Here is a 14,023-nt window from a genome sequence, read left to right as displayed (position 1 = left end):
ACGACGTCTACGACGCAGTTAGAAGGACGAATTCGTATTGCAGCAAGTGGCCAACTTGTCACAAGCTGACATCCAAACCTCAAAAAAAAAATTTTGCTAAAGGCATTTACGACAATACTTCCGCTCTCTCCATCTCCGAGTGATATGCAAGTATAAAAAAAGCGACAGACCGCACTTGCAGTGAAAATCGATATGTGAAGCACGAATGAGGAAAAGTTATATGTCACTTTAAAATTAGCACAACCTTACGAGGTGGATGTAAGTTATCCCGTAGATAATTCTCGTGTCATGATTATTATGCTTTAACGTGTTATACAAAATTTGGTATATGTGGAGCTAGCGAAACGGCCGCGAACACGCTTTCAGCGTAGCATATAGTCATGTTTTACAAGACGTACGTGTCAAGATTATCATGTTTGGACGTTACATTCACCTTCGTCGTCTATTAACGTCACGTAATGTCAAACTTGGCATATGTAGACCTAGCAAAACTGATGAAAGCGCGCTATTAGCCAGATATGCAAGCGTGTTTCACTTAGCACGCAGGTAGTGTCTATCATGTGTGCACCAGTTGTATCTTCGTCATCCATTCTCGTCAAGTAACACAAAATCTGTATATGTGAAGCTAGCAAAACGACCGCAAGCGCACTGGAAAAATTGTATGTAGTCATCCATTAAATGACACGCATGTGATGATCATCATGTTTGGATGTGTCATTCAACTTCACCGTCTCTTCACGTCATGTGATACCAAAATTTGTATAGGTGGAACTAGCGAAACGGCCGCGAGTGAATCATGATCGTGGTATGTAGTCATGTTCTTACATGACACGCATGTCAATCATCATGTTTGGACCAGTCATATACCTTCGTCATCTATTCACATCAGGTAACAGCAATTTCGGTGTATGTGAAGCTAGCGAAATGACCGTGTGTAGGCACGTTAACTCAAAACATGTCATGATTATGTTTGTACGTGTCATTTGCCTTCGTCGTTTGTTCGCGCCGGGTAATATCAAAATTAGTATTTGTGAAGCAACCAGAACTGCCACGAGCACATCATGAGTGTCGCGTCTAGAAGTGTGGCAGCTTCGGCTAGTTTGTATGGCATGACGATAGTTATAGCGTGAAAACAAAACGACGACACAGAGACAAGAAGAAGTGTCTTTCGTGTCCTTCTTATCTCTGTGTCGTCATTTTGTTTTCGCGCTATAACTATCATTGTGTCGCATCGAGTCATGTTTGCACCAGCCATATACCTTCGTCCTCCGTTTACTTGCCTTTTTGCTATATATATATATATATCTATATATATATATATATATCTATATATATCTATATATGAAGCTAGCGAAGAGACCACGAGTGCACTATGAACGTGGCGTGTAGTCATCACTTGAACCACATGCATTCATGATTTCCACGTTAGAGTCTGTCACTTATGTTCGCCAAGAAGTCATGTTACACCGTACCAGTTATGCGATATGTGAACGAAACCACCACAACAGAAGAAGACCTTAAATTGTAAATCATGACATGGGAGATGATTTAGACGCCAACCAAACGTTATGAAGAAACCCGACGCTTCCGAACCAACTTGGTTCCTTCCTCAGGGGTGACAGCGGAGGCTACGTAGCAGCGTCGTCTTCAAAGCACTCGCGGGGTGGCCAACGACACCTCACTCGTGGAGAGATAGAAGGGAGCGTAGTCGTGGGAATACACTGGGGCAAGGGTTCCGCGAGAGCGGTTGATATTATGGGCTGTCCTCTGTATATGCCACGACTCGAAACACAACCTTCTCGTCCAGTTCGACTCGCTCTCAAGAATGGCCGTCGCCTCGAAATTTATTTTGTGATCAAACGTCTCAGCATGTTCGGCGACTACGCTGCGCTCTTTGTAGAACTTCCGCACATCGTTGGCGTGTTGCTTCAGTCGTTCTGGTAGGTTTTTTGTCTCGCCGATATACGACGAGGGGCACTCGGCACACGGAATTGTGTAAACGACACCGGGGCTCCTCTCCATTGTTGGCCGGTCTTTCGGGCGGGGGAAGAGGCGGCCCAGCGTGCCCGAAGGCACGTGCGCGATGCGAACCCTTTCTTTCTTGAAGATCTGCACCAACATCTCGCTGGTTCCGTGAACGTATGGAACCGGTACGCGTTTCGGGGGGCTGCCAATTAAGGTTGATTGGGGTTTCCATATCCTCTGTTGCTCTGCGCGGCGGGTGGCGGCTCTAATGAAGTTTTTCAGGTATCCGTTTTTTCTGAGGTCAGCAATTACGCGGGCCTCCTCTTTCTTTCGCTCTTTGTCATTAGAGCATAAGTTCTTGGCTCTCTCGAGTAGCGTGGTCCCAACCAAGGCCTTGTGGCAGGCGGGGTGGGAAGAATCGAATTGAAGTTAGCGGCCAGTGTGCGTTGGCTTCCTATGAACAGAGAACTCCAGGCCGTTGCGCTTTCTTGCCACCTGCATGTCCAGAAAGGGCAGGAGTGGTCGCTTTCACACTTGGTCGTGAATTATATGGCTGGGTGCACGGAATTCAGGTGTTGTTTGAAGTTTCAAATGCAGACATCCTAATGACGCAAAAAAAATTGTCCATATAACGCAGAAAAAGCTTGTGTCATGGCGAGAAGGAGCTGAGTGCTTTCTCTTCTATGTACTCCATGGGCAAGTTTGCCATCGTGACGGAGATAGAAGCTCCTATCGCGGTTCCACTGTTCTGCCTGAATATAGTTCCTTTGTAGAAGAAGTACGCACTGGAAGGCAGAACTCCAGTAGACGACATAGCTCGTCAACCGCCAAAGGAGTCCTTTCACTCAGGCTTGCGTCCTTCTGAAGCACAGAACGGACCGCGGAGACAGCTAAGGAAACTGACACGTTGGCAAACAATGACACGACGTCAAATGAGACCATGCTCTCGTCATCACCGATGCTCACATCTGTCGCTAGCTGCATGAAGTGGCTGGCGTCACGGACATGAGTTGGTGTCTTCCGGGTTAGTGGGGCGAAAATTTGGTGTAGAAAATTTGAAAGGGATCAGCATGGGGAGGAAGCGAAGTCTACAATAGTTCAGCGGGGGACGTCAGGCTTGTGATTTTTTGGTAGTCCATAAAAACTCGGTGCGGATCCGTTACGGCAGATTAGTCGCTGGTGAAGTGTTCTGAGATTCGGGTAATGCTTGAAAACTTCCCCGAGTAGCTTCTTTAGCTGTGTCTAGATTCGCTTCGTCGGGCCCTTTACTTGCTGCGTGTATGCGTCCCCTTCTAAAAGAGCTGAAACCTTGAAATCGTAGCCCCCGCTGTCGAACACCACCGTCGAATTGTCCTTGTCGGCGGGCAAGATGACAATGCTTCGATCCAATCGGAGTTCCAGAAATGCCTGGTTTTCCTCTGTGGTCAAGTTCTTTTTTTGTGACGGTAATTTCTAAAGGATCCCAATTGATTTCGGCCGAATTTCTACTCTGACGCTGGCGCGACGTTTTGGACGGCTTCCTTTACAGCCGCGACAAGTTTCGGTAGACAGGGCGCGGTTGACATGTTATAGCCAGTTATAGGTGGTTGATGAGCTCCGTCGTCTACAGGAGTTCTGCCTCTCCAGTACGTACTTCTCCTACAAAGGAACTATTCACAGGCAGAACAGTGGAACCGCGATGAGAGCTTCCATCTCCGTCACTATAGCAAACCTGACCATGGAGTACATAGAAGAGAAAGCACTCAGCTCCTTTACGCCGCGACCGAAGCTTTTTCTGCGTTATATGGACGATTTGTTTTTGCGTCATTAGGATGGCTGAAGTTGAAAACTTGAGACAACACCTAAATTCCATGCACCCAGCCATAAAATTCACAACCGAATATGAAAGCGACCACTGCCTGCCCTTTCTCGACGTCTAGGTGGCAAGAAAGCGCAACGTTCTGGAGTTCTCCGTTCATAGGAAGCCAACGCCCACTGGCCGCTACCTCCAATTTGATTCTACCCACCCCGCCTGCCACTAAACCTCGGTTGTGACCAGCCTCTTTGAGAGAGCTAGGAACTTATGCTCTAATGAGACCAAGCGGAAGAAAGAGGAGGTCCACGTAATTGATGACCTCAAAAAAAACGGATACCCATACAATACATTCGAGGCACCACCCGCCGTGCAGTGCAACAGAGGATACGAAAATATCAATCAACCTTAACTTGCAGCCCCCCGAAATGCGTACCCGTACCATACGTTCAAGGAACCAGCGAGATGTTGGCACGGGTCTTCAGGAAGGAAGTGGTTCACATCGCGCACGTGCCTTCGTGTACACCGGGCCGCCGCCTCCACCGCCCGAAAGACCAGCCAACAATGGACAGGAGCCCCGGTATCGTTTACGAAATTCCGTGTGCCGAGTGCCCCACGTCGTATATCGGCGAGACTAAAAACCTACAGGAACGACTGAAGCAACACGCCAACGATGTGCGGAGGTTCTACAATGTGTGCAGCGCAGTCGCCGAAGATGCTGAGACGTTGGATCACAAAATAAATTTCGAGGCGACGGCCTTCTTTGAAAGCAAGCCGAACTGGACGAGAAGGTTGTTACTCGAGTCGTGGCACATATACCGGACAGCCCATAATATCAACCGGTCTCTCGAAAGCCTTCTCCCAGTGTATTCACACGGACTGCGCTCCACGGCGAAACGAGAGAGAGAGGAGTCATTAGCCACTACGTGAGTGCTTTGAAGACGACACTGCTACGTAGCATCCGCAGTCACGCCTGAGGAAGGAACGAAGTCAGTTCCGAAATGTCGGGTTTCTTCAGAATTTTTGTTGGCGTCTAAATCATGTCCCCGTTTCATACCCAGCCAGACAGGCTGCTGTCGAATGTTTACTTTCAAATCATGACACTCATGACATACATATCTTGATTTTCATGTTGAATGCTCGTCACACAGTCATGTTATGCCACAGCAATTTTTTATCGATATCATTATTGAAAAGGCCAGGAGAGCTAAACGTCTTAGGCGGCTATATAGATAGATAGATAGATAGATAGATAGATAGATAGATAGATAGATAGATAGATAGATAGATAGATAGATAGATAGATAGATAGATAGAGTGATAGATAGATAGATAGAGTGATAGATAGATAGATAGAGTGATAGATAGATACATAGACAAATAGATAGGTAGATAGATAGATAGAAAAAGATAGATAGATAGATAGATAGATAGATAGATAGATAAATAGAGTGCAGGTAACCCTAGCCTCGATCTTCTATTTTTCCTTGTTTTGTGTTATTTTCCGTCATTCTCGCGAAGACGTGTGTGGCTTCAAGAAGGTTTTGCCCCTACCAGGCCCTTTCCGAGAAGAAGCGACCGGAAGAAGGGTCCAATTCCAGGACTTCGGCCATGGCACAGCCATGAAAGTGACCAGGACAGTTGTCTGATCTATCCCACACGCCATCGAAACGACCAGACTAACGAGCGGGCGAACGCAACTGTGTCGACACCAATGAACCTACAACTGATGACAACATATCCATAATAGTGGGACTCGACGAGAAGGTAGACGATTTGTCGGACATGGAGGACGACACTTCCAAGATGGTAAGCCACTGCAAAAGCAGAACTGTGGGTGTTCTTGTGATTATATCAGCTGTAGAGAACGAAAAATGCCTAAGACAGGGGAACCCTATTGCTTTATAATCTCTGGTGACATCAGTCATCGACGCTTAGCTAGTTAGGAGTAATTTCACTGCTCAAGGTTCACTACTGCTTGACGTGGCCACTGAAGATCATGTAAACGCGCTTTTCAGGTGTGGCAAGCTTTTTGACGTTAAAGAACCCCAGGTGGTCAAAATTTCCGGAGCCCTCCACTACGGCGTCTCTCATAATCAAATGGTGGTTTTGGGACGTTAAACCCCACAAATCAATCAATCAATCAGGTGTGGCAAGCTTTGTGGTGTAGCAGTTAGTGCTCGTCTGCGAAACACCTGTCTGCCCAGAGGTGTTCCGAAGTGGTACAGAGAGGCGGATCTTCTCGGATACACGAAACCCCAAGGCGTTATTCACGTCAGGAGGACTGTCAAAAGAGAAGATACTTCTACGAATGAGTGAAATGGTAGACCCATGGACGCGGTGGTACTTGTGTTTACTCCAAACACCGAGCGACCTCTTACCTTGGCTTCACTCGACATGCAACCGCTGAATACACGGGGCCACCACCAAGGTGCTTTGAATGCCAACGTTTTCGTCACGTGGCAAAATTCTGCAAAGTAGAGCTGTGATGCAAACGCCGTGGAGGTCGACATGACTTTAAAACTTGCAAGGCGTACTTTAAATGCGCAAACTGCAATAGTGACCATCCCGCAAGTTATAGTGAGTGCCCGTTCCGAGTGAGTGCGCTCATAGACGAAAAGCCTTAATTATGGGGCCTAAAGCACCTATACCAACTACTGCCCGGTCAGTTGCTCAATCACCTGAGGACTTCCCCCATTGATGAAACACAGAATATTTACTCGACAACAAAATGTAAGTGAGGTGCAATCAGAAGAATGCTTCCTGAAAACACCAGGCAGCACGAGTCAAGCAAAACAAGGAGCCATGCCAACTGAGTCTACTCAGAAAATTTTACACAAGATAATTTTACACAAGAATTAGGGCAGAAGACAAAGAGACATAAGGAAAATATCCACGACACTGCGGAGATTGTTCGTGTTTTGTTTTCCACTCTACGTTCTCACCTAGCGACAATGCCACCAGGTATCGCGAAGACCATGCTGCAGGCCGTGTTGGCTCTAGAATCAGTGCTGCTTGGTTCTTCGGGCACAACCAGCAGTAGGATGCCGAAGGCCAGACATCAGTTAACGTTAAATTGCCGAAAATTGCCTTTCTTGATGCAGTGGAGTTGGGCCGGTATTGTTTCTCGTATGAATGAAGTACACCAGTTTTCGAGAGAATATCGAATTACAATCTCCGCTCTGTCGGAGGCCAGATTACCGAGACAAAGATCAATTACTGGATACGTCACTCACAAGAAACCCACCATAACGACTTTTCCTAATGGAAGCGCCGTTGTGTATACACAAAGGGAGATACCACGCGTAGTACTCAATATGGCGTACTTTTGCACAGACGTTACAGAGGTTTGTGCGATTCGAGTACAGATAGGAAACCGCAAAGCTAGCGTACATCGCATCGGTTTATGTGTCACCTCACAAAAATTTCCATCCAAAATCTTTTGGAAGATCTGTATAATCGCTACCCTAGCTCCGCGCATCATTTGTGGTGATTTCAATGAAGATCACACTTCATGTGGTTACAAGAGTTGCGATGCACGTGGACGTTGTCTGGAAAATGCTAGTGATGAGCTCGACTTATGCATTGCGAATGATGGCAATGTAACATTCTTTTTTGCCGCCAGCTTGTACAAGTATTAGTGACTTGACTTTGCATTCAAATGACGTTCAACAGACGTGCTGCACAGCTCCGGACAGAATGGGTAGTGATCATTTCCCTATATTTATTAATGTTGCTGGCTACCATTGACGGAAGTGGAGTCCTGCAAAGTAACTGATTGGGATTGATACCGAAAGCATCTAGATCACCGATCACGGGAAGTATTTCAGGATATGTTGGCAAGCAAAGCAGCTGCAACTACTATACTTAAGCTACCTGCACATTTTCCAGCCCCGGACATAAAGCTCCATAATTTGTGTGCGGCTGGAAGAAGGAAAGAAAAAAGGCTTATGCGAAGAGGTAGCGAACCTGCTAGCAAAACGCATTTCAACAGACACAGCCACAAACATCGGAGGAAACAAGAGGCAAACATTTGTGAGAGTTTAAGTGTGTTTACTCCATTGTCAAGGATATGGCGAGTAGTAAATAGTGTCAGAAAAACGCCCGAGCATTTGAGACGGTTTATTGCCCTCGCGTTATTCAAAGATACATCAATGCCGTCTCTAGCCGAAGAGTTTGCTGACGTATATCTAATTGGAAGAGAAAGTGAATCACCTTACCCACTTCAAGCTCATTCTACATCTGCCACCGACACACCTTTTACGTTGCGGGATATTACATCAGCCATAAGTTGTCTCCGTCGACGCTGTACTCCTGAACCTTACGGAATTACAAGCCAAATGATCTGAAATCTGCCCGCAGAAGTGAAGATCAGGCTTTTCATGCATTTAAACTATGTTTGGGAGTCGAGGAACATTCGTAAAGCCTGGAAAATCGCCTGAGTTGTGCCTGTGCTGAAGCCAGGTGAAGACAGAACAGAACTGGTATTATATAGACCAGTATCAATAACTTCGTGCGTAGCGAAGCTGATGGAGAAGCTGGCGCCTGTGTTCGGCTGACATGGCGGATAGAGATTCAAAAGGCTCTTCCAGCATGTATGACTGGGTTCTGGCATTGGTTGAGTGCCTAGTACCACGCCTTTGATTTGGTGAGTCGCATAGAACACCAACGAGCATACGGCTTTTCAACTCTGACAATATTCCTGGAGGTTTCAAAAGCGTATGACAACGTGTTCCAAGGTGCGTGGCCCTCAACACCTTTCGCCATCTTGACATTGATTTCCCCAAACAAAGACAACTTCGACAAGACCCAGCTTGGTCACATGAGGATGTCGACTGTCAGCTGACGATTCTACGGATGCACAGCAAGCGTCCCACATCCACAGCAGAAGTACGTTCTTTTGTACTTGAATATATTGAAGAAAAGTAAGATGATCATTTGAAAGTTTTGACCGATGGATCAGTCGACATATTGCGCGGAGCAAGCGCTGAAGCGTTTGTGATTCCGCCTCTAAAGGCGTCCTGGGCAGCGCGGCTCGAGTGCGTTGTTTCATCGACAGCATGTAAAAGCGTGGCAATCCAGGCAGCCCTGAACAAAGTGAGGTTTTGTAGGCAGCAACAAGTCGTGCTGTTTTCGGACAGTAAGCCCGCTTTGCAGCTGCTAAAACATGAATTTGTTTTGGATCCATGCACTCAAAGATCACTGCGAATCCTTAAAGACCTGCAAGGCATTGGTATAAACATTGGGTTTCAATTGATTCCATCACATGTGGGTACAGCGGGTAATGAGGGGGCTGACAGACTTACCCGCAGTGCTCTGGAGCTTACATCAAGGAAGAAGGCTCCCAAAGACAATCAGCGTATCTTACGAGAAGCTGTCAATAACATTTTCACTCGTTATGGCTAATGCCTCACCAGCCATATGTGACAAAAGGGCTATCAAGGGAAGAGGCCTGCTTGCTTTATCGCATCCGAAATGGATCAGCGCGTACACCAGCATGATTCCATAAGATCAGACTGTCCGTGACGACCTCGTGCCCGAAGTGCAAGGAAACGGTGAAACAGAACACTATTTGCTTAAGTGTCGTGAACATAAAAAGGAACGGCAAGGTTTGTTATAGGAACTGCTGCGGTTAAGCTAGCCATGTGACAGCGTGACAGATATTATGTTTCTGCGTGGTCACTCGATCTTCTGAAAACAGGTGTCGCGACTTCTCTTGAAATACTTGAATGCTACAGATCTCGCATGTGAATGGTGATAAGCGACAATTATGTTTGAGGTAAAGTGCAGCGAGCTAGAGTACCGGCACAACACTGCATGTGGAATAGCACAGAGGCCGCCGTCTTATGCAGGCTTACGTCGCGCTATGCAGAATATTTATTTTAAGAGTCTGCTCTTGCTTAGTCAAAAACAAAGGACATTAGCTACAATTATCAAAGAGAAAACCGGGTTGGGCAATCGCCAACAAATTATGCAAGGCTAGAGCCACCGCGTACCTACAACACGTTAAACCTTTAACTTTAACCTTATAGATAGATAGATAGATAGATAGATAGATAGATAGATAGATAGATAGATACGGCCAAAGTCGCCTAAGTTTCCTAAAAAAATAGGCTGATCACACTTACAGTGGGAATAGTAATCTATTATATACGAAGAAAGAACAAGGAAGATAGATATCTAACGTTGCGTCAGCACAACCTTAGGATATGGACGGAAATTGTGCTGTATATGACTGTCATATCATTATCATTTTTGAACGTGTCATTACCCTCTTCGTCTATTCACGTGACGCAATACCAAATTTAATGTATGTGAAGCTAGCGAAACGACCGCGAGCGCATCAGGAGCGTAGCTTGTAGTCCTGCCATACATGACATGCATATCACGATTTACACATTAAAATCCCTCACTTAAATTCACCATGCAGCCATGTCATACCATACGAGTTTTGCAATATGTCATGCGAAGTAAACGACTATAACAATAGCAAGACCATGATATGTAAATCATGACTTACATGTCCTAATATTCATGTTATTACTAGTCAATTATGCTCGTCATACAGTCATAATATGCCATGCCGATTTTGTTGTAGATACCAATACCAAAACGGTCAGGAAACCTAAAAGTAGTTGATAGATAGATATAGAGATAGATAGATAGCTACGTCCGAAGTCACCGAAGTTAGCTTCAAATAGTGGCTGATCCCGAGTACAATTGAAATTGATGATTTGTGCAGAACAAATAAGATGGATATATCCCTTTACCGTCCGTACAACTTTATGAGGTGGACTCAAATTATGCCATATATGACTTCCATGTCATCATTATCATGCTTGGACGTGTCATTAACCTTCCTCGTCTCTTCACGTCACGCAATACCAAATTTGGTATATGTGAAGCTAGCACAACAAGCGGGAGCGCATCGTGAGCATGGCTTGTAGCCATTACGTGCATGACTTGCATATCATGATTTCCAAGCCAGGGTCTGTCACTTCCGTTTGCATTGCAGTCACGTCAAACCATATGAGTTTTGCAATATGTCATGTCAAGGAAACCACGGCAAGAGCACGAAGACAATGAAATGTAAATCATGACATACATATCATGATTTTCATGTTATAACTAGTCAATTATGCTCGTCATCAGTCATGTTATGTGATACCAATTTTTTATCGATAGCATTATCGAGACGGCCAGGAGAGCTAAAACACGTAGGCGGCTCTATAGATAGATAGATAGATAGATAGATAGATAGATAGATAGATAGATAGATAGATAGATAGACAGATAGATAGATAGATAGATAGATAGATAGATAGATAGATAGATAGATAGATAGATAGATAGATAGATAGATAGATACGCTCAAAGTCACTTAAGTTTATTCAAAATTCTTTGCGTTTAATAAACAGACGAGCTCCGCGAACTGATAACAGGTCACCTTTTTTCCCCGCCTGTTAAGCACAAAACGCATGCAGGCAATTTCCTCGCGACAGTGACAAAGGACAGTGACGAGCGACAACATTTGCTGTCGCAGAGGCCCATCTGTCACCGCCGCTTGTCACGTCGTGCGTTTCTGAAAAACTACAAAAGATTGCTTGTCGTCTGGAAGCCAGTGTGGCTATTTCTGGCAACGTGCTGAGCCCTTGGTCCTCGCTTCAGTTGCAATTAGCTCTCGATGCTTGTTTTCCACTGTACATTTTTTACATTCTCATCTCACATCGTAGAGTGATAGGGTGGGTGTATTTTGTCCTAAATCTCGTTATCGAATGTATGTTTACATGCAACAACGCATTGTAGCAAGCGGCAATTTGTTCGCTTGCTACAATGCGGAATCTTCCTGTGAAGAGCGTCATAGCCGTCGTAGTGTACGCTTCCGGGCAGCCTGTCGTGGTTGAACCAATAATTGTGAAAAAAGAAGGTAAGGAAGAGGTTTTTGGGCTTTCTTAATTCACACAACACTGCAATAAGTATGGCATGCTGTCATCTACCTACTATTAATTTTCTATTTGCAATTTATTGGTGTGAACGCGATAGTTTTTATTCAAACAAAAATGACCCTGTGTTTCAGACATGCGGTTGCAGCCGTTGCGAAGCGGCGGAGTCAGTTTTTCTTTGTTGTTAGGAAATCGCGTGACTGTAGATTTAAACACAAGCACCTCTTATAACCAGCAGTCATGGTTGGAGGAATCGTCCTGCATATGCCGCTGTTCTTTTTTATTTCGGAGCATTTCTTAGTCGCACAATGTCGCGCTATGGCGTGGGGGGTCGCACCGTCCGCACCCCCACTGCGCATGCTCACGTCTGCCGTGTCGTGCCATTAGCTGGCGCCTCGTGCTGGCTCAGGACGATGCCACCAAAAATATTTTCAGGCCTGCTCACTGCCGCCGTGATGTCACTCATTTTGCCCGAGCGAGCATGTGTGCGGTGGGCTGTGAATCTTGCTGCCATCGTCTGCGTTTAAAAGATAAAGCGTGCGCGGCGACTATTACATGCTTGATGTCTTCATTCTGTCTTTTCCAACAAAGAAGGTGAACGTTTAAGTAGATTAGTACGCTTGAAAGTGTTTAGAGATTCATCTGTGAGCCATTTCTTCTACAAAAGGTCAAAGATAGTCAAGGATTGTGCGCTATCGAACGTGTGGTCGATTTATGAGCGCAAAATATATTGTACCAAGAAAGTCTCGAAGTAAATGAAGTACATTTTGTTTATTCTTTATTTACACACGCACGCATGCACGCGCACACTATCTAGTACTTGAAGAGAAGCTATTCCTAAACATTTGCTGAGTATATTCAGTATATTTGTACTCTTTCGAATTTCTGTCTTCATCGGCACGTAGTTACTAGGGAGAGTCTGTGCTGCTGCAACAAGTATGTTATTCAGTACAATATAAGAGTGATTAGCAAAGTAGGTGAAAATAAAATTTGTCGTTTCACAAACATTTCTCAAGACTGACACAAGGAGTGGCGTTTATCTTTCTGTGGCCCCTCTCGCATTAGTGCTGTAGTCGCTCCTATACTTTGGGGCCTGGTAAAAACGTTTCTACTAGGTCTAAATTACATTGCGTAACCTCCGTGGTTGCTTCCACTGCCATTCCGGTTACTGGATTGGTATATTTGGTAGAAGTTTTTAAATATTCTAGCTTGAGGTAGAGCTCACGCACCTGAAACCTTTTTAGGAAAGCGCTTTAGCGTAAGTGTCTACCCGCATCTAAATAATACCACGCTCCATTCCTTAAGTTTTGTTATCGCCCCGAAACACTACACAATTCTCAGCGCAAACCGCGCCTGCAGTTTTCGAGAAGCTTCAGGACTGTAGTAGATCATTTCGATAAGATCACGCCCACTCCGTGAACTGTACAGATTATTCTGAAACCTACATCACCGCAAGCGATAACGCTAGAACATTCGAAGGCAAGAGTATGAATGCTGACGCACTTCACCGCTTGTCAGTAGTTGATCGACGGCCGACGCTCCGTTCACTGCTATCTGTGCAAGACTGCTACTGTAATCAGACTTTCCGTCTACCGGGCACAAGTTCACCCAAATAAACAGTTGAATCCCAACATGAAGTCTCCTGTCTTCGGCCCCGTCACGACCCCGTGACATCTGGTGGAGGTGCTGCTTCGTTCATGTACCGGACGCCCCCGTCTAGTCGTGAACCCAGCCCACGTCGCGGAGAAGACACCGACGCCAACCAGGAGCAGAAAACAAGCCGCCGATAGCAAGGTCTACCACAGGAGTACGGGCCTATACAAGACAAGGCGTGGAAGACGAAGGCCATGACCTCGACTGCAGCGACAATGGCAACCGCAGCGTCCCAGCCCGCGATCGTTATGAATCAACCCAGGGAACCACCAACTTTCCATGGGTCATTGTTCGAATACCCGGAGACACGGCTAGGAACATACGACCATGTGGCTGCCCTCAACTACTGGGACAATGAAGAAAAGCTCCGTCGTGTGTACTTCTACCTGGAAGACACGACAAGGACATTGCTCGAAAATTGGGAGTCCGCGCTTCAAACGTGGGAGGTCTTTGGCGGCACATTCCTGCAAACGTTCTCGAGCGTCCCTCGCAAAGAGAGGGCCGCTGCTTTACTAGAGACCCGGGATCAGCAACCAAGTAAAAATTTTGCCACTTTCACAGAAGAAATGACCTGCCTATTCCGTCAGGCTGACCCAGACATGCCTGTGAAGAAGAAAGTTGGTTTCCTCATGCGAGGGGTCAAACAGGAGCGCTTCGCTGGACTGAAGAG

The 14,023-nt window shown here is 45.8% G+C and overlaps 2 protein-coding genes across 3 annotated transcripts in view; both read left to right on the top strand.

Annotated features, from left to right (window-relative positions):
* Positions 1-14,023, top strand: part of LOC119161633 (frequenin-1) — a 1,172,367-nt gene that overhangs the window by 663,638 nt on the left and 494,706 nt on the right. The window lies entirely within an intron of this gene.
* The window catches only part of LOC142776759 (uncharacterized), a 36,455-nt gene that overhangs the window by 8,759 nt on the left and 13,673 nt on the right, over positions 1-14,023 (top strand). Inside the window, exon 1 of one of the 2 annotated variants that reach the window (XM_075881060.1) lies at positions 5,276-5,566. The exons of the other annotated variant lie outside the window; for it this stretch is intronic. Within the exon in view, the coding sequence (XP_075737175.1) occupies positions 5,543-5,566 (24 nt within the window). The 5' untranslated portion in view covers positions 5,276-5,542. Of the gene's footprint in view, positions 1-5,275; positions 5,567-14,023 lie in introns of those variants that run through there. 2 annotated transcript variants of the gene reach the window in all.

Source organism: Rhipicephalus microplus, chromosome X, assembly GCF_043290135.1.
Source record: "Rhipicephalus microplus isolate Deutch F79 chromosome X, USDA_Rmic, whole genome shotgun sequence".
Taxonomy (NCBI): domain Eukaryota; kingdom Metazoa; phylum Arthropoda; class Arachnida; order Ixodida; family Ixodidae; genus Rhipicephalus; species Rhipicephalus microplus.
The sequence above is the reverse complement of the archived record's forward strand: the minus strand, read 5'-3'. Positions and strand labels throughout refer to the sequence as shown.